The 25000-nt window shown below is 41.9% G+C and overlaps 1 protein-coding gene and 1 long non-coding RNA gene across 5 annotated transcripts in view; one reads left to right on the top strand and one right to left on the bottom strand.

Annotated features, from left to right (window-relative positions):
* LOC113478346 overlaps positions 1 to 21849 on the top strand; it is a 47392-nt gene extending 25543 nt beyond the window's left edge. The window contains exons 3-4 of one of the 2 annotated variants that reach the window (XR_003398042.1): positions 19339 to 20573; positions 21157 to 21849. This is a non-coding gene — a long non-coding RNA (uncharacterized LOC113478346). Of the gene's footprint in view, positions 1 to 19338 lie in introns of both variants that reach the window. The other variant, XR_003398041.1, reaches the window with a different exon arrangement.
* Positions 1 to 22074, bottom strand: part of VIT (vitrin) — a 53898-nt gene extending 31824 nt beyond the window's left edge. For all 3 annotated transcript variants that reach the window (XM_026845481.1, XM_026845483.1, XM_026845484.1), the window contains exons 1-5: positions 21856 to 22074; positions 6366 to 6435; positions 4446 to 4511; positions 3325 to 3481; positions 1269 to 1402 (exon numbers count right to left, since the gene is read on the bottom strand). In XM_026845481.1, coding sequence (XP_026701282.1) covers positions 1269 to 1402; positions 3325 to 3481; positions 4446 to 4511; positions 6366 to 6396 — 388 coding nt within the window. In that variant the 5' untranslated portion in view covers positions 6397 to 6435; positions 21856 to 22074. The remainder of the gene's footprint in view (positions 1 to 1268; positions 1403 to 3324; positions 3482 to 4445; positions 4512 to 6365; positions 6436 to 21855) is intronic.
* Positions 22075 to 25000: the final 2926 nt, after the last annotated feature.

The following is a 25000-nucleotide window of genomic DNA, read 5'->3' as shown; positions in this document are numbered from 1 at the left end:
CAGTTTTATGGGGTAACAACCGAGCAGCTGCTGAAGTAAAAAAAAAATCTTATTTCCCATTTATGTACCAGAATTACAATGTGCTGTTTGTTGGGGAAAAAACAACAACAAGCACAAGTAGCAATTCAGCTATTCCAGGAAATTTCTACTCATTCAAAATAAATCCTTCTCATAATGTGGTGTACCTATGGCAGAATGCTGTAAAAAGTGCATCCAAATATATTAATGCAAACTCTAGATGACAGTTCATTTTGGTCAGTTTCTGAGACCTCCTTTGCTGTCCACAAATTTTCACATGAAAAGAACATTTCTTTATTTTTAGTGGCTGTTCAGTCTCTTGAGCTGTTGATTTTTCCAGGAATGATGTACTTGACTAGTATCATTTGGTTGTACCTATCCTAAACCTCCAAAAGTGTGGACCAGCAAGAACTGACCCTCTGTATGGATGCAGCAAAAGTTAGATTTAGAAACTGTATGTAAAGTAATGTAAATTAGACCTCCTTTCACACAGATAGAATGAGTGCAAGTTGGTTTAAGGTAACTTGAAGCTGGTGTAAAGGGTATCTAATTAAAAAAAAAAATAATCTGTGAATTTTGTCAGTGAATGCGAGTGAGCTACTGTATATAATGTTGGGAGAAAAAAGGAATGAGCATTAAATTGATGGATTTCCCTGTGCTGAGTGGATATCTAAACTGTTTGGCTAACAGAGGTGGGGAGAATTCATAACATAGTTGGGACGCATCAATAGAATTGCTTGATATAGGGTTTGCAAAAATCCAGTGTGGTCTGAGATGGGTTGACAGAAGTCAGAAGTTGTTTCAGAAGATGTGAACTCAGGTGCAGGCTGCGGATGCTCCAAATGGCAGAAAGGCCCTTTTAGCTCCCTTAGCAGCAGTACTTACCAGGGTGGAGAGCAAGTGCAATAGGATGACCTCCCCATCAGTACAGAGGCATCGATAGCAGGTGTTAAGGTGCCCTCGAGAATCAATGCAGACCACCTGTCACCTCTGGCAGGGGGCTCAGACCCTCACGGGGCTGAACTGACCACACTGCTGACAGGGTGTATGTCTCTTTGCAGGCTATATAGGAAGCCTGGAATAAAAACTGTCTCAGGTGCATTATTCATGCTAAAGCTAGGTGGGGTGGGCCTGTGGTGACTAAACAGATCTTTAAAGTGCGAAGGTTGCTTCCCCCTCTACCCGTCGCCGCCCGGCTGGTCAGGCAGCAGCCAGGAAGGGCAGGTGGCTCCGGTGCTCCACCACAGTACCTGACACGAGGAAGGACTCCCTCCAGCGTGGCAGCGATAGGGACCGGACCCCGTTGGAGAAGCTCCCACGGTAACCGGAGTGGCCAGCAACTTTCTGGACGAGGATCTTCCCACCTGCATTGTCGATTATACCACTGCAAGGGGAAAACATGGCGTCTGAAGGTGGAAATTTCCCCCCTCCCCCCGACTTAGAAACTGTTCAACAATGCAAGAGGTATGAAGCATTCACTTTTACCTTTAAACCAGGCGCTGTAGTAGAGCTGTGACTCTACTACTAAGTCTGCTGCTAAGAAATATTTGTGCTTCTTCCACATAGAGAAGAGCTGTTAGGATCGGCTTGCTCTTCCCACTGATCTACTTGTGTTTAAGGTTGACCTAGTTGCACACAAGAACAAGCTACTGCCTTCGTTAAAATTCCTGCAAGCTTGGTTGAACGACTGAAGATAGAGGGAGAGGTACTCAGAGGAGTTTTTGGGCCAACCATGTGACAGAAATACAAATTTGAGGCAAAATTCCTCCTCACTTGACTTTTTTCTTTGAGTTCCAGTATGTGTTATCTGCAACAAACTAAGCCTGGTGCTGACCTCAGTCTGGAGTAAACGGAACACAATATTGCTGGAAGCTGTAGAAAACCTGATAGACTCCACGTTCAGTGCACATTAGATGGTGTTCAGCATATGACATAACATGTATTTCAAGACAAACAGAAAACCTTTAGGGTGTGCAACTGTCGTGGCATCGTTAGGAAAGCAGGCAAACCAGGAAGCGACTGCGACTCTACAGGAGTGGTAGGACTGGTAGTAATGACACTGTGCAGGAAAATGAGTAATGGGCAGCAAACAGTGGTGAAGGATATGTTAGAGCTGTAGCTTTTTCTGATGATTACAAGAAGCTGCTGACAAAATAACTGTAAGGTAATACACTGTCTGCGGAAATGCAACATATAATTTAACAAAGCCAAACCCAGCTGGCAAATGAGGGAAACTGAAACCCTCGCTGCAACAATACAGGCGGCGGGCATCTGAACTATGGGGGAAATTGCAGTCGCTATCACTGTTTTGCAGCTTCCCTTTCAGATATGTTCCGTGTGCAAAGACAAACGATTTCCACTGTGGACTAGTATCTGAAGGAAGAATTTGTCATCTGAAAGCCAGACACCTGTCAGTCCTCTTCCCAGCCAAGGGGCTGAGCAGACAGAGCTGCAGCCAGGAGGTGGCAGCCCTATGCACACAGGGCACTGCGCGCTGTGCACTGCAGAGGTAAAGTATAAAGTCCCAAAGCCTTAGCTACTCAACTTTACTCAAGATCCCAGTTATTTCACAGAACTGGAAGCGCTGCAATACCTCAAATAACTGTGAATTAAGCCAAGTTGTCAATCAGGCTTTATAAGTTCTCACTACATTTTCAGCTGAATGCACCCTGCCTCTGCATCCTGCCTGCAGTTATGGTGTGTTTTAGTTGTGAAGTTATTCTCCATTAAAATTTTATGCACATTTTTTCATGGCTACTAAACCCAGCAAAATTTGTGCTTAAAATTTGTATTATATGTTTGCTTTTCTAGTGTCCTTTTCTGTATCAGGAAAGCACATTATTCAGCCTTTGATGTCAAGGACAATTAAATTCAAATCTGGAGAACCAAAAACAATCTCAGAAAGAGAGTTATCTATATTCATCACTGGTAAGATGTCTATTTTTTTTTTTTTCTGAAGCTTTATTAGCAGCAGCAGCAGCTCCATCCCTATCTTCCACTTGAATAATAATAGTACAATAGTAATTCTCCATACATGAATGAGAGATCTGTAAATCTCAGGACACTTCTACACAGGTTGAGAAACATCAAACATAACTGATGAAAATAGGAATACAGAATTGATAGCACTCTATAAGACTGGATCTATTGCATCACACATGGTCTTTCTCACGGGTTTTCTACTAGAAGAGCAGCCTGCAATTAAACCTACAAGGCAGTGGGAACTTTAAAGGGTTTGTAAAGCTGAGAGCTCCCTACACTGAAATAAGATTTGTTTGAGTGCCTTGCTCATTTGAACTCACTCACCTGTGAATTGCAGCATTGCACACACTGGAAAAGGAAGCATAAATGTCTGTGCCATAAACACGGTATTTTACATCTTGACATCCAGGAGGGCATTTTGCAATGAATTCTGGATTGATTATCTTCCCCGCCTTGACATCGCAGTCGATCTGGGGTACATCTGTGAGTGCAAAATCTTGATAAAGTCACACTGAATGTTTTCACAGCTCAGTCATCTTGTCATGAAACAATGAGTAACTGACAGGGATGCCCTCCTCTTATACCTTTGTATCAATGGTTTTGGGATACAAGATGTGTCGAAGTATTCTGCATCTACAATATAACATACAATAACCCCAGTACTGAGGGATTTGGCTGTAACTAAGGATAGAATAAAAAAGCCTGAGGATATTTCTGACCTTCAATGTTTGCTTCTCTGAAGGAAGTATCAGTTATGACACTTTGCTGAAGTAAACGTGGGAGGAAAGTGATAGGGGAAGTGGTGGCTATGAGTCAGGACTGGGAAGGACTGTGCACACAGGAGGCAGATGCTTCCCAAGCCTCCTGCTGTGCTCATACAGCTAGCTCTGTGCCACCTATTACTCCAGGCTGCAGCCATCATCCCTTATATTTTCCTTAATTTTTAAAACTATTTACTGGGTACAATTTACTTTGAACAAGGGGTTTAAGTTCACAACCTTGCAACAGGCTTGTTTGTCAACACGAGCGAAATAACCTGTGGACAGAAATGCTTTTGTAGTGGTATAACTGAAAGTTATACATCCTAGTGCATAGGACATGAACCACTTGTCTCATGCTAATCAGCTACATACGCTTTGTGTTACAGCAAGTCCATTTCACATGTTTATGTCTCTCTCTCTGTGAAAACCTTAGTGCTTGCTTAGATCCTTGTGTGGTACCTAATGACCTATGAAGACACATTTTAGTAGTGAAGCACACACTTTCGCCTTTACACCCATTCAGTAGCACACACTTAGCAATTTGATTTCAGTAAAAGAATGTTAATTAACATATGCTCCCACTGACTCTGCAGAAAACCGTGGAGTTACCAGATTATAACCTCACTTTGCACTTTTTTAATGCAACAGACATGTCTGCTGTAGAGCAGCCAAAAATACACTTACATAGCTTAGCCTTTTTTGTCTTCTTTGGGGCTTCCTTAGCTGCATATGTACATATATGAAACACACCTAAAACAAAGAAAACATAGTTTCAGAAAAAGGGAGACTGTCAACATCAGTCACCACAAGCTCCTGTGCATGAGATCTCCCAAATTTGAATCAACAGCTTGAAAAAATGAAATCTCAGCTACAGCTAGGTTTCTACTTGTTGGTTAACTTCATAGTCAAGATGGCAGCTACTGTGTTTTTTAAAGTGGATTAAAGATCAGTTCGGTTCACACATTCATATGTGGAACTCACTATCAAAAGATGCCACTGAGTCCATGTGGTCCAGAAAACCATGAAAGGCCCCAATATTTCCACAAGCAGTGGAAACTTTGCAACTGGTGTGATAGAGATGTCTGTGAAACAACATGCTCTGTGTATAAAGCAACTGGGAATTTAGGTAGAAAAGTCCTTCTTAATAGTCTGTTGGGGAGGTTATCCTGTAATTGTGTGTTGTAGCATTCCACTCGCTGGTAGTAGTGGGTATGGGATACTGGGCAGCATTATGGAGCTTCTAGTGTGGCATGTCCTACTATCCTGTCCCAGCAGGGGCACTGTTTTTCTTCAGTAAGTAGAATTATTATTTGAAAAGTGTAATAATAAAACAGACGTACATTTTTATGTTAAAACATACATCACAATATATGCATGTAGCATACCTTGTCAGGTTTCTTGCTAAGTGCATGCCATACAAAAACATTTAATTCTCTGTGCTTTTAAAATAAGTACACCTATTACAGGTAATAACTTCATTACAAATATCTTGACTTTCCTATTCACCTTCCCTTTCTCTGAGCTTTCAGAAGGAATTGAAACTCTCTATGATGTGTTGGCTGATCCTCTCATCATTCGTTAAGTTAATCTTACTAGAATATGCAACAGCAGTCTTATTTCTTCCTTTTATGCTATTCTCTCCCTAGACTGGTTGCAGAGAGTTTGCAGACTTAAGAACTCCTAGAATTTGCTCAAAAGAAAAATCAGTCTCACAGTGTCTGAACTGACAGTGTATAGATGCAGTACTGGAGCCTTCTGTCACTGGCGCAGTTGTGTAACCAAGGCAAAACTGTAGTTAGACAAAAAAGGAGACAACTAGTGGAAAATAAAGTGCAAAGTCCCAACAACATGCAATGTTGCCTAATTTAATGTGGAGAAAGTAATTCGTTCTCTTAGTAAAGACAGACCAACTACATAGATAGCTATGAATTTGCACTAAGAGTGGCTATCCTGCCAGACTTGAGTATCCTAGATAGCTAGAGGGAATATTGCTTGGGAATATCATAATTAAAGTTATACAGCATCTTTAGGGTATGTGGTGGCTGGATCTCCATCAAAGGGGAGAGATATAAGTAAAGTACACTAAGAAATCATGCTTGATCAACCAGATCATGTAAGATGAACTGCAATTTCTGGAGTCTCTACATATTCCCAAAAAGCAAGATCCTGTCTGACTGCCAGGAAAAAATAAAGTAAGACACATTTATAACCTTTTCCTTTAGCACCTTCTTGTTCATGGAAAGGGCAAGAACACAGAAAAATTAGAATGCTCCCACTTAAGAAACAGCTAATTTTTCTTTGGAAGGAATCTTTACATTTCAGACATTTTTCAGTTCCAACTGTGTCATCTGATATGGACTACATGTAGCTAGTCATGTACTTAGAGGTCTCTGCAAGTAATTAATATTGTTTCTATGCCAAAGTCAAGAAGTTTGGGTAGCCCGTTTCTGAAAAGCTGTGCCAAGGCTTACTTCTCCTGCTACTGAGAGCTTCATCAGCCATGGAGTCCAAAGGGAAGAGAAAAAAGCCAGCAGCCATTGGTCAGTCAGGACAGGATAGTACAAACCCACAAACTACTAATTGCAGTACACCAACTGTACTTACCAAAGAAGGTTGCAATGACTGTGGCCTTCATGGTGAGTAAAGCAAAATCTGTTTACGTCAGTAAGGAGCACTGAAAAGGAAAATAAAAGTACATCAGGCTGTGTTCAGAGGTATCACAGATGACACTGGAACAGTGGGGGAAGAGGAACTGTGCATTCTTCTTCAATCTTTCATAGTCTTCACGTGCTGCATCCTCTTCTCATGCTTTGTAGAAGCAGCTGATTTCCCCAGAGGAGATGGTGTTTGGGCTGTGGCACTCCTATGGACTGATTTTTTTACTTCTATCCAAGATTTGCCTTTTTTCTCAGGAAATCAAGATTTCATTCCACATACTTATATCTGAAGATAGTGGCAGAAGAGGACATGATGGGTACAGACATGTTCTGACAGGTATTCAAGTTCATTCACTATTCTTCTAAGACATAATCACAGAATTGTACTGTCTGCACATCAACTGCACCATGTGATCTCATACAGATATGGGGAACATAAGTCTGTTCACTCCTGACGGACATTGTGTAAAGTATCTTGCAATCATGCAATTATTTGTGAGCCAAGTTACTGGTTTCTTTCCTTTTCTGAGAATGTGTGTGTGTGCGCGCGCGCATGCATGAGCACCTGAGATTAAGAGGGCTCTGTCAGAACATCTGGACAACATTTTTTTCTGGGACTTCATATATAGTTCCTGGCCCCCTGCTATCCCTGAAGCTCTTGGCCAGGCTACAAGAACACAAACTTATCAGAAGTAACCCCTCTCAACTTCTCCTGAGCATCACCTCCCATAATGCTTTTCCAGTTATTTGGTCATTGTTGAGGGAATCCTAGGATAGATGCTCATAATTAATCTCAGCCATTAAAATGCTACAAGATAATTGATAAATACCAGAGTAAATAGTCTGAGAGGGATAAAATATTTGTGTTTTTTCCAGGAAAAACTCAAGGATCAAAATAAGCTTAATCTTCAGAGAAACTGATTACATGTAAAAGGATATATTTGTACTAAAATAAAAATTAGCTTGCTATCAAGGAAGAAAATACATGGAATGTTAAAGCTGTAGGTGATCAAGGAAAGCGAGATACCTGCCTCTTGGAAAAATAGCAGTGGCAGATTTCACATAGCAATTTGTGTACTCAGAACCAGGGTGTTGGCTGCTTCAGAAAGAAATTTAGACTGACAAGGCAGATACAGGAAAGACAAAAAAATCTGCAATCTGTCTTCATTTACAATGTTTCCACATTTTTTACTGTAATTGCTCTTCTCTTTCAAGCAAGCCACATGCTTCTTGGGTGAGGATGACTGAAATAGTATGCTAGACTAAACTGAGTTCAGCCAGTTCTAGGTCTATATAATTTATAACCCTTTTTACATGAACCAGCTGCACCTCTGATTTTTGCTCCTCTGCTATGGTTAGAGAACTTCAAATGCCAGGACATACTAACAGTATCACTTCCTAACAGTACTATGTCTTTCCTTAATGTTCGCCCTAAAACAGTCCTCCTGCTAGGCTGCTAAGGCTGAAAGCAACAGAGTTTGCTCAGAAGACACTGAACTGAACCCTGAGAGTGTAGAAAGTGGCTCAACATGATGACGTGTCTTTCTGCAAAATGATGGACAGTGCAGTTGAGATAACCCTAGATCATACAAGTGATAGCAGCAACAGCAGTTATGTGGAAATATTCCGCTGTCACTGTTAGTTTCTGTGAAAAACCTTGTCCATCTGGAAGAAAAATCCCTTTTAAGCATTTACTGCAGTGTATGTCCACTGTGAAGCGCTAAAGGAAACAGCAACAAGCTGTAGAAGAGGGATCAGAGGAACTTAGCTCAGATGTTTTTCTCTTCACTTATATGTCTCAACCCATTATGACATCAGAGGTATCAAAAAATTGCCCCCCAGAATGAGTTCTCTCTTCAGGTCAGTTCCAGAAATAGAAGAGGCGTCATAAGAGTTGCAAGTCATTTTCAGAATCACCATGCACCATTAAAGACGATACTGGCACTGACTTAGGCTTTGGAAAAGGCATCTGAATATGAGCATTCCCAAAATCTGCAATGAATAAATTCAGCAGTGGCATCTTTATTTAAAGTCAGAGAGCTGTGAGAATTTGTCCTGACATTATTTGTCTCAGTGCTGAGGTGTTTTCGTCTCCAGTTTAATTAGACTAGAAAGGGGCTGAGATGGTAAAGGACCCATGTAAAAGCCAGCTTCATGGGTGGGTCGCTGTGTGCTTTATAGAGGCAGTCCAATGCTACTTAAATTTTTCTATCTCACAAAACGTATAACCACCCATAGCACCAGTGCTGCGCAAGACTTCTCACTGCTTTCTGAAGGCTGTGCCATCCGCAAACCTGCTGTCCCCAAATCAAGGCTAGCCGCCCCAGGAGCCATCCCAATCCTCTGGGATGTCACTACCCCAGGCTTGGCTGCTATTGCAATCTGTACATGGTCTGCTGGTGGCATTGCTTTTCAATGCAACAGAAAGTGGACATTTTTCCTAAAATATTATTAATTTCCTGTAGAAAGAGACCAAGACATATGAAAGGTGTTCATATGTAAAGCCTGTCGGGGCAAATGAAGTTAGGAAACCCCTTAGCCTGCAATAGCAGATATTTTATCAATAAGAGAATTAACAGAAGCTTTCTGAGAAGGCTGTTACATTTACTTAATAGATTTGTTGTCATAGCTACACAAAAAAGCATCTTATTGTGGACTCTATACTTTTGCTGGTGCATTTTATACTTGTATCCTGATGGAAATAAATTATAATAGTAAAGAAACTTTTTTTTGCCACTATATTAATTTCTACATTAGGCACTGGCATGCCAGGAAAAATGCATAGACATCCTGTGACACAGCTTTGGTGGCAACGCTCTCAAGGGGGGTCCTGACCTTCAGACCTTGAGCTGTCACATGGGGGAAAGCGCAGGAGGATTTACACTGCCGACCATTAAGTGTCTGCCTTAGAGGCTCCAAGCTTTCTGTTGTGGGAAGTCTGTGTGCCTTCATTGTATTTGGGGCCTAGGGAGTCACCTGATTTAAGCTGTATGAGATCTCATCCACTACTTTAAACTGGTAAAGGGAATAACAACCTGGAATAAAACAGTGGGGGATTTTGTTTCTCTGGGAAGGAAAGAGAAAGCAGTGTTCCAATGCATGCATGCAGCATGCTTTCTAGTCCGTGTAGATCCACTGGGAGGTTTGGAGATGTTTTATCTGTAGATCAAGAACAATACTTTGCTATTAAACACAAAGCTATTGTTCCTTTACCAAATGAATAGATCCCATTAAAACAAAACCAAATGTTTCTACTTTGGGTTAGTCTGGAGTATGAGTTTTGTTGAGATTTGTCCTTATCAGATTTCCGTTAATGCAGTATTTGCAGTCCCATTCAGTACTGATAAATAATGGTCATTCAGTATTAAATCTCCTAAACTATGCTGGATCTTTGTTTATCAGAATACATTTTCCCATCTGTATCCTTCAGACTGCCATAACAAAAGTTACCTCATGCCAGTAACGCAGTTAAGTATATACATTATATTAACATGTGCTTAAATACCAGCTAAGTCAAGTACAAATGCAGGAAGAAGTGCCTCTTTCAGTGTTTTCCAGTGCAGATCCTATTTTACCTTTCAAAATAAAATTTCTATTTGAAAGAATGTTAATTACTTTTTCCTTACCACAAATATTTGAAAAAGCTTGAATGTTAGGAAAGAGACATAGTTAGCAAACTGTTATTTCTGCATATAAAGTAAGATTTTTATACTGACCTTTTATTAGCAGCTTGACTTTTATAAAGATCTGAGAGGGCTGCTACGTGCTACAAACAAACAGATGGTTTAAATCTGTATAAATTGTCACTGTATGGCAAACTATGACATTTTCTGATGGAAGTGTAGGTTTTAAGTCCTTAATCTTTGGTGTCAGGCACTGTTGTCCATTCCACGTGCAAACCGAAATTCTTTGTTGGTGCCACGTGCTTTGTCTCTGCAGGAGTAAGCAGTTTATTTCCTGTAATCTCCTGTGCTGCAGAAATTCATTTGTGTACTTGCTTTGTACCACAATAGTGTGTGTTATTGTTCCCCTTCTCAAGGGGCTGTAATATTGCAGCAGCCCTGGCACCATAAAAAAACAGAAGTGGACTTTGTTTGAAAGCTATCTGAGCAAGTAGCGTGGAGCTAACAACATGGTCTGTAAGGACTGTGGGTTGAGTTAAATATGTGCCCTTTATGGGAAAATCACGTGGGCTTGGTGTAGGTGTGAGGAAACTGGTTTGGATAAACAGGAGCTGATCGTCATCTTCTAGAACAAAACTTTTAAATTTCTTTTTTGTGTCTTTTGTCTATTTTTTAAAAAATTGTTTAACCCTTTCTTTGCTTCATGCTCATACTCTGTCCGCGTGGTATTGTACCTTGCTTGGCAGTACAACAGCTGTTCATTTTGGTGCACACTAGGTGCTATGGCTAATACCCGTCACACACAATTTAGTTTCACCCCCTCTCTTTGTTGGAGGGAAGAAGTGATGTATCCTCAGTGCACTGTGTTGCTCTGGAAGTCTGTACATAAAAAAAAAATATCCGAGTGGCTATTTATTTTGAAAAGACAGGTGGTGAGTTCTGCTAAGCCAGAAAACCCGAACTGATAACTACATTGCTTTTCAGAGGCTTAGACTGCCCTGTCAGTATCCCAGGCCAGGTCACAAAAGGTAAGATTCAAGGTGCCATTTTTCAAGGGTGAGCTTGTTTGCATGGGATGCTAGACTTTACTCTTTGAGTGATCTGAAATAGAATATATGCCTCCAGGAATGAAAAAATATCACAGACTTCATCACCTTCTGCTATAGAAAAGGCGAGTGAACGCTCACCTGTTTTCTTTCATGTATGAAGGAAATTGCAAGGGACTTGCTATAACTGAGGCAAGAGAAAGCTAATATCTGTACTAGCACCATCTGCAAAGATAGGATATGATATACTTTATCTTATCAAAAGAAGAAATGAATTGCCCACACTGTTTGTGGGAAGTGTCAATAAGAAACTTAAGGTTTCCTGTGCCATGTGTGCTCTTCAACCTTCTTCAGCTTTCAGGGGAGCCTCTGCTGTGATTGCAAACCCCACATCTTGGACAGACAGCCGGAGGCAGATAAAACTAGGACTGTGAACTCAAAAAATGCTTCCTGGAGGTGGTGCTGAGCTTCAGGGCACCACAGTTCACTCTGCTTAATTACTCAGAGCCTCAGAAAGAGCTGACAAGGAAATGCAGGCTTTTATGGCTGCAGGTCTTTCCCTTGTGGTGGAGGCCTTGTAAGAATTATTGAATATTGCACATCAGGCAATTGTGTGTTTAGTAAACTAAACAAGCAAACCACTGCTAACCAGGTTTCTGAGCCTGGGGCCAGCTTGTGCTTTTGCCTTAAAGCGTCTTTGCATTAACACACACAACTAGGATTACAGTCAGGGCTATTAATTTTGAATATTTTCCTTTACCACCTAAGCAGTAGCTACCAACTCTTTGCCAGCTGCTTTCTGTGGCTGCATAAATCCCACACTCAGGCAGCGGTGGTCCTCCACCCCCAGTGGTAGTGACCCCTTCAAGAGCATGGGGATGGCTGCTGCACTTTTTCCTTGCCTTTTAGGCCTTTTGCATCAGAGATGGGTGCTGAGGGCTGGAACACTGCTCTGTTTCTTGAACACGTGCTGGTTTACACCATGCTGCTATGGAAGGGTAGCTGTCAGCCCTATTTCTCAAGGAAGTTCAGCTGGCTCACTGGCGTCAGTGTGCGGTAACACAGGGCAGGTTGGGCTGGTTAGCCTACTGGGTGGTTGGTGAGCTGCCTAAGATGGCTGTGGGCCTATTGCCCCTAACAAATGAAAAAGAAAATTTCCCCATGCGGCCTGGTGCACAGCTGTGTTAGCTCAGAGGTGGTCAGAGGTTTATAGTCTCTGCTTGGAGAAGCCCCAAGAGTTCAAAATGACCCTGGAGAGAGCAGAGGCCTCACCTCTTGCAGGCTCTCTACAGAGTAATTGAAGAGATTCTTTGAGAGCAAGGGTGCCATCCCCAAGGGTACCAAGGATGCCTGGGCATATTCTCTCCTCTCTACTGAAACTGGACCACTGTGCCTCTGGGATCCTAAGAGCTGTGAAGATGCTCATGGAGCCTTGCTGCAGTCTTGTGGTTTGGACAATCAGATGGACATAGGGTGGTCTTAGGAACTTCCCACTCCCTGGACTCACCCGACTTTTTATGCAGTGGTGAAGTATGTGAAACACAAGCTCTTTCCAGGAGCAAAGCCAGAGGCTCTGTGCTCTGTTCCCAGGCAAGCAGCAAGTCAGGCCCCTTCTCACTTGCTTTCTTTCTGACCCCATGTTTGGCATTCCTGGTTGCACAGGGATCCTGCTTCATCACAGAGAATGGGGGGTATCCCAATCTCTTGTGCCCTTGGAGTCTGATGATGGGGCACCAATTTGATGATGAAGGAAAGAACAGGGCTAGGAAGACTGCTGTTAGCCAATACCTCTCGTGAGGTACCTGTCAAGTTACTGTCAAGTCATTGAAGTGAGCTGTGGGTGGATTCAGAGGTCTAAATTCTACCCAAGTTGCACTATGGGCACATGAGTGCTTTTATTCAGAGCTGCTTTAAGAGATGTTTATATGCAGATTTGCAAGCAGAATTTAGTCCAAAATAGCTCCATTGAGGTAGGTATAATGAAGAGATGTTATACCCAGCAATTTAAAGCCAAATAAAAACACCCAAGCAGCTTTGCACTACTCGTTTTGTGTTCCATGCAATGCCCTGAAATTAAACCAACATAAGTTTGAAGTAACAGTGATGAATGATTTCTCTACTTTCCACAGAGTTCTTTCAGAAGAAGGTAATTTATTTAAAACTACAGTGTGATTTAACTTGCCAGACCTTTCTCAGAGCCTAAATAAAACTGCAATGATTATACTTTTGCATCTGTCTCAACAAGATAACCATCAATTATACCGGTCTGACCTGCCCCTTCCAGCAAAGGAAGAGATACATTTAGAATATGTCACCCACTCACAGAGAAAATATAATTTGGACTGTCCAGATGATGATTTCTATGAGGGTCATTACACTGTACTCTGGTTTCTGTTAATACATTATGCATTTTTTTTTTTTCTCATTTTGATGCGCAGCTTTTATGGCTCATTGGGAATCACTGTTAGCTCAGACCTCTGAATCCCTGTCCAGACAACTCCCTCCCTCCATCCTACTCCCCACCACAGCTCCTGTCTACTCATATGTCTGCCCCCCTCACTCCCAGGCTCAAGCCCATGCTCCCTCTGCCTGCTGGAGCTTGCTCACTGTTGCAGAGAACTTATTTCCCTTTTCTTATTTAACTACTTCTTCTCAGTCAGACCCCAGCCAGGTACCATCAATCCCTGGCACTGCAATTTCCCCAAGAAACTGAGGGCAAAGGGAAGTACCTGAAGTTCAGCAGTGCCCAAAGGCTGTGCTAGCTTTGTGACATGAGATTTGCTGCCACATTTCTTTCACTTTTCAGAAAAATGGACCATTCTCTATTTCCAACAAATGGTTTTAACAAGTCAAAGTGACTTTTTAAAGTGTGATACGTGGTTTCTCAGGCTCGATGTGCAATGAAGAGAACGCTGACTAACCATGCTGTTGTGCTGCCTGCAAACTAAGAATTATTGTAGTGTGTCAGAATTCCCCTGAAGGTACATATTTGGTCTAAAAGTGAAGGATTTGTGTTAAAGGCACTGAAAAAACTGCACATCACCCTGGGGATGGTTTTGGGAATTTCTGCAGCATGTTCAAACAAAGCTTGACACTTTTTTTTTTAAAGTAGAAACTTAGGAGCAGAAATTTAGAGAAATTTTAGGATGTTTACACTCTGTTTATTAAAGCTACATGCACCCCTTTACTACAAAAATGAGTTATATGTCTAAGTTAAAGCCAAAACTGATCCTTTAGCATGCTGATAAATTTATACAACATCTCACAGAAAATCTTTATCAAATCTGCGTCTCCTGCAGTCATTGTGACTACTGATGCCTCATAGGTAAAGTTTCAGAAAATGTATGTGATTTAAAAACCCCAAAGTATCTGGAACTATCCTGGTATGGGGTTCTGGTTTGAAATAAGACAGTAAATGCTGAAATTCATGTCTAGTAATGACAACTTGATCATGAAACATCTTACACAGAATATCCTCAGCAAATCAGAGAGCACTGGGGAAGTTGAAGAAAGCATTTTGAAAAGCTAAGCTGAAATCTGTTTCTGTGGTGGAAACCGGTGAAATAATGTTTAGAAAGTAGTTTCAAGTTTGTGTTTCAATTTCTCTGTAAAAATGATAGCCTCGTGCTCCTTGTGCTGTTTAACATTTTCCCCTCGTATATTTTGTACTTTTCAAAAAATATTATTTCTTACTAACTCCATTATTCCCTCTTGGGAACCTTTCCCTCCAGCTCTCAGCTATCTCTCTCATACCTTTAGTTTAGAAAAGACCAACCCATCCTACAAAGGAGATTGCTACAAAAGGCAAATCAGAAAACAACCCCAGAATGCCTTATGGCCCTCAGTCATCTTCCAGTGCTGCTTTGCTGGGAGCTCCAAATCCTTTGCCTCCTTGCAGGGTCAGCTGCTAAGGGCCAGGATGTCCAAATCCACATCCCAGGACATTGTGCATGGCTACCCTACCCCATGCCCTGCAGGTGGAGCCCAGGTTCTCCCTCCCTTAGGCAGATATAGAGGTGCCACCTGGATGCTCAGAGGATATGCATGAGCTGTTGTGGTAGCCAGGTGCAAAAGGCACGTCTGGATCTCCTACTGGAGGTGACATTCATGTCCTGCTGGTCTGAGCCATGAGGGGCTCCTAAGGCCACTCACTAGATCTGTGTTTTCTCATACACCTCACAGAGAACATCAAAGGCTTGTCTTTAGTCCAGTCTAATCTTTAGGCAGAGTCTACCAATACTTCTGTGGATAAGCTGGATGCTTCTCTGCTGTCATCTCCTGATACATCTTTGGATTTGGAAGTCTATCCTGACTCTTCCTCCTGTGTTGGAGGTGAGTCCTGCTCCTTAGGGTCTCATGGTGAAAGACTGCAGTGAGGATGGAGCCTTGTGCCTTGTTACTGAGGCAGGCTGACCTCCCCAGCTAGTGGTCGTTGCTGCTTTGGCTTTGCTACAGGCTCTTTCAGTTGTTTCCCTCCCACCTGGTGCTGGTTGGTATGTGCCAAGAGACACATTCAAGCTGAGGTCTCTCACTAGAAGTGGCTCTTGTGGTGAGCTATTTGAAATCTGTGGACCTGTGAATACTGTTTCCATTTTTTAATGACTACAGAAGACACCTTGGGACTCCATTCTGCTTTTGGAATGAAAGTGAGCTATGGGTTTGCATGGGTGTCAGCATTACAAATGAGGCTATTATGGGTACTGCTGTGTTTCTGAATACATGCTGTTGGTGGAGGTGCTAGTGAGAGACCTGACAGTGTGGGCCAAGCTGTGCAGCCTTATGGCATGTGTGTTGGCAGCCCTTGGCAACTGGCAGGAGTGGGCTCTCTACATATGGGTCAGGCAGATAATGTGAGGGATGGCTATGCTTCTAAAACTACATCCCTCAATATCTGAGTTCCCTGGAGGGGACTTGAAGAGCTAGAAAGAGCTAGTGGCAGAGAAAGTGACCTCTAGAGCCCGGTCCTGGATACCATGACAGTGTAGGTGCAGCCAGAAATTGTTGGGAAATGTTTCCAAGGACGAGGCTGACACTGATTTACTGATTTTGCATATTAGAAGCTTTTAAAACCTGCTGGTTTGGCATAGAGAAGAATCACAGGATTATGTTCCTGAGAGTCCAGGATCAAAAAGGAAAACTGTGCTTATCAGCTGGACTTGAAGCAGGAATTTTTAATTTATGGTGTTTTGTATTTAAAACTACACTAAGCCTGCAGACCTCAATATTGCATAATTCGCTTCCATGCTCAGGAAATTTGTTCTGAACTTTGGCTTCAGGAGATTACTGTATGAACTTTACTGCAAATTTAATTATTGCCTAACTTATTTCTTTCTACACACAGATTTCACTATTGAGAATAGAAGATGTAGACCATGGAATCCTGAGACTTTACGTCCCAAATTACCACATATTTTGAGATGCAGTTCGGTAGAAAGACTGTCCCCAAGTGGGGTAGAGAAAACTTGTCTGACGCCTGTATTTGACCTTGCAAGCAATCCCATTTGTAGCAAGTTGTTTCATTGCAACTCCTCTAAACTTTTCTAATCTTCCCCTCCCTCATATGGACATCCCTGACCTTCCCACTTAGCCTCCCTTCCAAACAGCCTCTCTTTCTTCATATACTTCATGTCCAAAAAGTTCTTCCACCAAACCCAGGAGAACAAAATGCTGGAGTGCTGCAGATGCATTGTAAGAGAGGTGGAAAAGATGGGCTCCCACCAAGGTGAGCAGGGTGGGCTCCCATCATCCTCAGCTGGCTGGCAGCTGTGAAAATAGCCCCTGGAGTCATGGAGCCATTACCCTTTCGTAACTCTGACTCACTGAAGGTGACCAGGGCCAGGATACACAGTGCTACTGCCAGCTTTCCTCTATGTCCCACCCTTGTTCTATGGACTCAAGGGTAAACTCTGTATTTGGGGAAAATAAAAAGAATGGAGCCTTCTGAATCCCTAAAGGAACCTGGCAGGAAGATTGAGAGGCACAGAGGTGGCCGCGTCCAAACTTCCCTGTAAACAAATGATTTTGGAGAGGTAAAAATTTCCACAGTTTTATGTACTATCCTGAAGGTGCTGGAAATCCCTAATTCATCCTGATGGGGACATTAAAGGACTGCATGAAGCGACACAAAATAATTCAGAATTTTCCCAGAAATTCTGGCACTTGTAAAACTGTGCTTGGCAATTATGTGCTTTTTTTTTTTTTTCATATGAAACCAGCTGCCAACTGAGAGACTGTTGGCTGCTGTGTTACATGTGTTACATTTACAAAGCTATTTTATAAGGTGACAGGCTGAAAAACCGTTTGCAAATGCAAGTTGATCTTGAAAGTATTTTTTGCATCTGTGTCTATGAGAAGTTCTGTAGAATGAGACACATTAAGTGTAACTGACACAGATCATGTTCTTAATGTGCCACTGACCTCTTAGTGCACTCTGAAGGTCTGAAGATAAAGCAAAGGTAGGATGGACTTAATGGGTGCTAGAAAGCTAGTTCAGTCATGACAGTAAGGCTTGTCAGGTTAAGAACTGCTTAAACCTAGATGATCTGAATGAAGCAGAGTTGGTTATAAATACTCTTCTGAATGCAAATGTGTTTCCAGTTTGGGATATGGATTTGGGTGCTCTGCTTCAAAAGGGAAAGCAAAAGCTGCAGATGGTGTTATTTTTTTTTTTTTTAAATTAAAATACATTTTCATGAGAAATACTGCTGGTTCCAAGTCATTGAGAAATTTTCTTTCTGATCAACACTTTCTGTATTTTTTACAGGGCTTATCCGCTGAAAAATAAGCCTGAATAGGAAAGGCAGCCCAAGGCGACCCAGACACATGCTGCTGCAGAGGGGAGCAGACGTGCCAGCTCAGAGAAGGTGGCAAAGGAGGTGAGGGTTAGCTGGCTGCAGAAAGAGGGAGCGCGCTCTGCCCTGCTGCTGGCAGGGCACTGGCCAAGGATGTGGGAGCCGCCCTCAGACACCACTAAATGTGCAGCTGCCCCAACAGAGAGTTTGGTCCAAAATGTTTGCCGAGCCCAGAGCAAATACTGGGGTAGCTAACCCATGAGTGCCATGCTGTCAGGACTGCCCACTTCTGATACCTCCCAAATGGTCAGCTATACCCACAGACTGCAGGTCAGATCTATCCACACAGACTGCAATCTCAGCTGGCCAGTATAGCTACCCCATAGATGCCTTAGGAGCCTACATAATTTCAGTAGATCCCCAACTTGTCTGTGGGCCACAGCACTGGAAGAAAAGCTCATCAGTTATACATGCTCCTGTTTTATCTGCAGCAAGTCCCTTCAGATCCCACTTTTTGCGGCAGCTTGCTTTCCGCAGGGCGTTATCGGGAGTAAAAAGGCAGTCTTGCTGCTCCCGTCTGTAGCGCTGGCAGCAGTGCCTGCAGCCCCTTCGGGTCGGGTGCTAAAAGATTTCACATGAAGGCTGTTACGAGCCAGACAGACAGAGTTTAATTTACTAATAGAGATACAATCTAAATGGCTACAGATTTTCTGAGCACTTCGGCACCTCTCTCAGGCTCTTCTGCGGCAGGGAGAGGCGGCGCAGCCTCTGAAGCATTCACCCAAGTTTTCCAAGTGTGAAATGTGCAGCAAATAAAGGAACGGGGATGCAAAAGAATGGCAGCTGCTCTAGGACTGTTAGAGAGGCTCTTTTACAGGCGAATGAACTGTCAATTTGTAGTAAGACATTGTTTTCTAAACATAGCATAAAAACTGTTATCTTGCCTGGCTGGTCATTAGAAGAGAGATAATTATAGTCTCTGTGTGACAGCCGGGCCCAGAACAGGGGCTGTATTGTCCCAGGTCCCAGCTGAGCTCTAGCACAGGCACCCCAGGCCAGCGGTGGGACAAGGGGGTCCTTGTGCCCCGGCAAGTTCAAAAGAGGAATTGAAGTGCTCTAAGTAGGTGTTAAGCACCTATTTCTCTCTCTGACTCTGGCCTTAAAAACTGCTCCACAGCAGAAAGGTGAGGAGGGCAGACCTCTGACTGCAGTAGCTACATCCTCCTTGGCTTTATGTACAACGCACACTATGACTATTACTTTTGTCTCCCTAAAAAAATAAAAACCAAACAACCACCACCAACAAAAAAACCCCACACCACCACCCCCCCCCAAAAAAAAAAACCCCAACAACCAAACAAAAAACCAAACAAAACCCAAGCAAACCCCCAAAACAAAAAACCCAACAAAACTTTAGTTTTGCATTTATTTTTGTTTTGTTCTGTGTTTCTGTTTTCCAGCACTGCTCCATGAGACCTGTATGGTGGATGGACTTTCCGAAGCAAGGACATATCATCTGTTCAGTATCCGCTTTCTGAGCCCTGAATGGGAGGTCTAAACCTCAGCTGATGCTGCAGCGTGCTGGAGGAGTCCTGGTGGTCTCAGAGCTTCAGGCAGCCAGAACATCCCCTAGGGCTGTCAGGAAATCCTGGACTATTGTTTTTTACCACCATACAGAAAAAGACTGTGCGTCTCTACCCCACTGTAATGTGGCAACACGCACCTCACTGTTCTGGTACCTGCCCATGCCAGTCCCTCTGTTCTGGGAGTTCATATCTAGGAGTGTCACAGCACTTTTTCCTATGTGCTTAGCTTCAAGTCATTGGAGGAGAAATACAGTCATAGCTGCAGATAGTAAATTAAGCTATCACTTTTATTGCTCATTTCAGCCAGGTGCCTTGAATGACTTACCTGTCATCATTTAGGAGATTTCTGGTGAAACAGAGATTTGAACATGCATGTCCTGAGCCGTGGACGAACATGTAAAGCTACTGGGCAGTGTTTTGTGTCTAGAGCTTTATTTGTGGCTCAGAGGTGAAAAGCAAAAAATTAAAAGTCTTTGATACCACTGTTACATAAACTTCAGATTTATTTTTAGCAATGTTTTCTAAAAAGGAATGGCCAGAAATAATAAATCTGTCGTTTTACATAAGGTAATGAGCCTGTTTTCTCAGATTCTGTGTTCACACTGTGGCTCAGGCAGTTCCCTTTTAGAAATATTCCAATTAATCATGTTTGACAAAAGGGAGTGTAAAGATTAGTTTCCTACTACTTCTGTGAAAGTAAGTAGCTGGTTGAAGAGGAAACATCTTTTTAATGTCCCCATTAAAGGAAAGACTTCAACAGGATCTCATTCTTATTAGACACAAGAGAAGCTGCATGGGGTATCATCTTTCTTGCATCCTAAATGTGAGGAAACCTGGTTTAGCCAGTGAAACTACTTGGTTCAATCAACTAGTGGTAAGTCATGTGTAAGAACACTACTAGGGAAAGAAGTGAGCAAGTTAAGAACATAACATTCCTACTACAGGTGGAAACACAAACCAATATTCAATTATATTGGCAGGACAATCAAAGTTTCTTTTAAAAAAGTATTCTGTATGTCTTGAATAACAGAAAGACAGGAAGTCACTTCTGTCATCCCAGTGACAACAGCCCCAACAACATGAAAGATTAGATAAAATATGCAAGCAGAGTAAGTATTTTTAAAATAAGATACTAACTTAATATTGAAAAGTATTGTGCCTGTGTAATGCAGTTATTTTTGCTTGAGTTCCCTTTGCATCTCTGAAAGAGACCAGTCTTACAGCCATGGCTGTCATTCAAGTGATGAACTGAATAAAGTGTGAAGAATGTGGTACCACAGATACAGAAAAATACAGATATTCTTTGACCATAGTCAAATGCAAGGTGTTTTTAACTTTAGGATGTATACGGTAAAATACAAGCTATAAATATATATGACTCCATTGCTGTTCTCAGTCAAATGTATTTTAAAAGACTTCTAAACTACTTTTTCTCCGTGTGTGCTTGCTTGTTTTTGGTGTCTTGTTTAAATTTTGGAGAGGTTAGAGGAAAAGGAGTGTTCTCCAAGGAGGATCTGCCTCTGTAATCTGTAATTCTTTTTTTGCTCTGGATGTGGTGTAATTCCCATAAACTCTAGGAACAAAATATTAACTAGGGTTGAAAGTTTGCTTGGGGCATTTGGTTCATGTTCATACTAGTCTGAGAGAAATCACATTTTGAAGAGACTTACCGAGACTCTAATCTCTCCGCAGAGAGCTGAATGACTGTGGCAGGCTTGACAATGCTATTCATTTTTGGAGCCTCACCAGCAAAACAAGCACTCAGCACAAAAGGATATATAGTGTCTAGGCTACTGTACTATTCATACATCTGTATCTATCCATCTAGCAAGGGACTTCACACCATATAAATACATATCACTGGAATAATACCATTTTCCATTCTGTATCTTGGAGATTAGTGTTTCCCAGTGTCAGGTAGTGCTAATTAGTGATACAACACACACCTTTCTATAGATCAAAGACACAAAGTCTTGAAAGCAAAACTGTTTTAAATGTAGGGAACAGGTTGCATTACCTATTACACGCTGTATGAACAATAGGCAGATATATGTCTAGTGGTGTGTGACTAATATACACCATTCTTTCTCAAATAGTTAAGCCCTTGCTGTTCAGGCAGTGAGTACATGTGTCCACTTTAACAGTAGGGGTTTAATGTTTTTATAAATACTTAATGAAGTATATATAATTCAAAGTACAGTTTCATTCTACATCTATGTCTTCATCTTCTTAGGTCCTTGATCCTATGCACACAGCTGGAATGTTAAACAAAAAATTATGTCCCTACAGTTTCTTAGAAGTGAAAATATTTAACTATTATCAACAGGCAAAAAAGCAACTCCCTTCTCTCCCCCATAAATAAATATAGCAGAGAAATGACATCAGAATTACCTTGCTTGAGGTGTGCAACTTTTTATTCCTTTTCTCCACACAGTATGAAAGTGCTATTTTTTCCAAGCTTTTCTGTACCCCAAACTCCAGCCAACATTATTCTACAGAAGGAGAGGCAGGCAGCGGAGGGAGGCCTGGACACCTTTTCTCTTTCAGAGAGGAGCTAATCAAACATTCCCATCAAGCTCCTAGCTCTGTGAAAGGCACATTACTCTCTCTCCCTCCTGCATACCCAGACATACAGAGCTCCTTACATTCATTTAGCAGCCGAATTAGGCAGTCCTATTTTAAATACATGTTCCCTCCCACATATTTTTGGTAGGGATTTCTATGCTCCTTTTACACTAGCCTGTCAGATTTGTCAAGTTTTTCTCTTTTGGGAAGCAAAGCTTTACTCAACTGATGTTTTGGCTAAATTTTTTTCGGTCTCCCTGTGCAGTTCAGCATTGTAGTAAATGGACTACAACTAGTAGCTGGGAGTAAACTACACAGCTCTAAAGAGTATAAATACCAGACTAGTTAGGTGCAAGTCAGACTTAAAGAGGAAAAACAGCTTTTGAAGAGACAGGCTGTGATGCCTTTACTCATGTGAATAGAATTATATTCCCTCAGCAGTTTCCCCGAAGTCAGAGGATCAGTGACAGAGCAAGTCTGTGAGACTGGGCACAGAGAAGTAGAAGTATGACATGAGGGTTAGCATGGACTTCTTTCTGATGAAGTTGGGTGCAGGAGTTTAATAAAATGCTCTTAAAGACTTTTAAATCAGCACTCATTAAGTGTGAGCTGGCCAAATTAGATACACAAAATGACGTAATTTTTTAAAGTATCTGTACACAGATGTCCTAAAATTCTTGGGTAACTTTAAGAAGAAAATGCTATTGAGACAATCAAGATCACAGCATTTACAAGATTATCAAAGAAAGGGCTGGTATCATGTTCCAGGATGCTGGAATGCAACTATAATCTGCAGTTCCAGAAACTATAATCTGCAGTTCCACTTGAGTATTCAGAAAGTGTATAGGTAACATATATGAGTGAACATAATCTGTTTTATCTACGATCATTATTGGTGAAAAAAAATTCTAGTATGAATATGGGAGATAATTTAGTTCAAAAGACACAATGGAAAGACCGGTAGTTCTTGGCTAGTTCTGATCTAACAGTCCTGTAAATTAGTTTGATTTAAGGGAAAGTGATTATCTGGGTTTAAGTGAAAGTGATTACCTGTTATTTGTGAATCTCTACTTCAGTACTTAAAGAAACTGTGTAACAGCTCAGAATATCAATAAACAATGCAATAACAAAAGTTTATCAAGAAGTCCTAACTGTGTTACTAAGACATAACAACCCATAATTCATTTGATTCTCTTAATACAGAAGTTTAGGCTTGCCGTGGTAAACCCTTGTGAGACGAAATGCAGTGGACTGGCGGAAAGACTCTCCAGACAGAAAATCTGTTAACAGATCTACCTAGAAGATCTACTAAAAAAAAAACCCACCCGGAAGTCTTATTAATTCAAGGTAACACTTTCAGAATATCAACACCCTTTTCATATGGTTTTGTGAGGTTTATTTATTCAGATAATCATGGGCAAAAGGACTGAGACCTTAGGATTGGAAGTTTAGAGGTGGAGATGTACTAGTGGTCAAACACCTAAGGGTTTTTCAGCTAAGCGGCTATGTGTCATTTCCCTGTGCTAGTGGAAGGCTGAAGTCCCCATGACAACCTTACCTGCAGATGCTGGTAGAAATATTCTAAAATTTTGGGGCACAGACCTTCACTGGTATTTAGCTACTTTTTTTTTTTTTTTTTTTTTTTTTTTTTTTTTCCCATTGAAGTAGATTATTTTCAGAAATCCACAGGCATCTATGTACATGTTGAGGTGCTTGTATGGCTTTCAAGTCTCAGGTGAGTGTGTTATCAAAGAAGCCTCTTGATCTCAAACCAATGTGAGTGAGAATACTGAAGAAAGAGCATCTGGTAAACCAAGATGTGGTTGGATGGCAAAGGTTCAGGCTGTGCCTGCAGACCACATGATAGGACTGTATATAAATGGCTGGACTAGCACGGAGTGGTGGAGCTAAAATGTCAGAAGCAGTGGATGATTGGGATAAACAGCACAGGCAAAAACTCCTCCTAAGGTTCAGCTTCTGATACCTTCATCAGTTCGTTGAGGGGTGTAGCTGTTGGCATGCAAAACATGGCCAGCAAGGTGTCAAACCAACAACAGCACCTACACTGAGATCATGCTTCATTGTTGCTGCTACAGGGTGCTAATTCTACAAAAAGAAACAGCTGATAGATCCATTTCTCATCTTCTGTGGATGGATTATCCAATTTGTGGGTAAATTATATCAAGGGCAAAGAGCCAGCATGGACCTGGCAGGACTTAGCTCAAATGCAGTGGTGTGTGAACACAGCTCTGTTGCTTCCAGAAACCCTGCAGTGGTTCAACCCTGTCCGCACTGTGCCTGCCTAAGCTTTCCCTGCCTGGCCGGCTCCGCTTGGGGCCAAGGATGCTGGCAACAAACTGGCACATTTTTGCATCATTGCCTATGAGCTAACCTGGCATCCTGGGAATGAGCATCCTAGGAACCATGGAGCAGAAACACTGAGTGGGCAGAAAAAGAATAACTATCTAGGTTTGTCATTATCCAGGGTATTCAGCCTCTCATTATTGTGCATAATAAAGAGCTGAAGAGTATCAAAACAAGCCACTGAGGAGGGCAATGTCTGTCTCTTTTTATCACAACACTTCCGAGTGTTGCCGCCTGTGCTCTTTCCTGACAAAATCAATTTCCAGCCACCCAAGAGCTGGCAATGCAAAGTGCAGGAGCAAGGGGCGAACCACATCGTGTGGCTCTACTTCAGTGCTGGGATTTGCCACAGGGAAAGATCTGTTTGCAGGAGAGGTGACTGAGCAGTCAGGAAGTCACTCATTTGAAGGCAATAGGTGTTGAACACAATTTTCTAGGGCATGGACAAGTGTTACGTATCTGTATGTGTTCATGTCTCCCACCATTGCTTCTAACCAGGGGCCTCCTCCACAGTTTTCTGCTAAGTGGTAGTACTGTTTGTGGTGGTATATTTAAAGTTTTACTATACTGCATTTTTGTTTGCTTGTTAGTTAAAGCAGGATTTAAC

This window comes from Athene cunicularia (genome assembly GCF_003259725.1).
Source record: "Athene cunicularia isolate RWA chromosome 3 unlocalized genomic scaffold, athCun1 chr3_part1, whole genome shotgun sequence".
NCBI lineage: Eukaryota > Metazoa > Chordata > Aves > Strigiformes > Strigidae > Athene > Athene cunicularia.
Note: the sequence above shows the minus strand (reverse complement) of the source record. Positions and strands in the feature narration are given on the sequence as shown.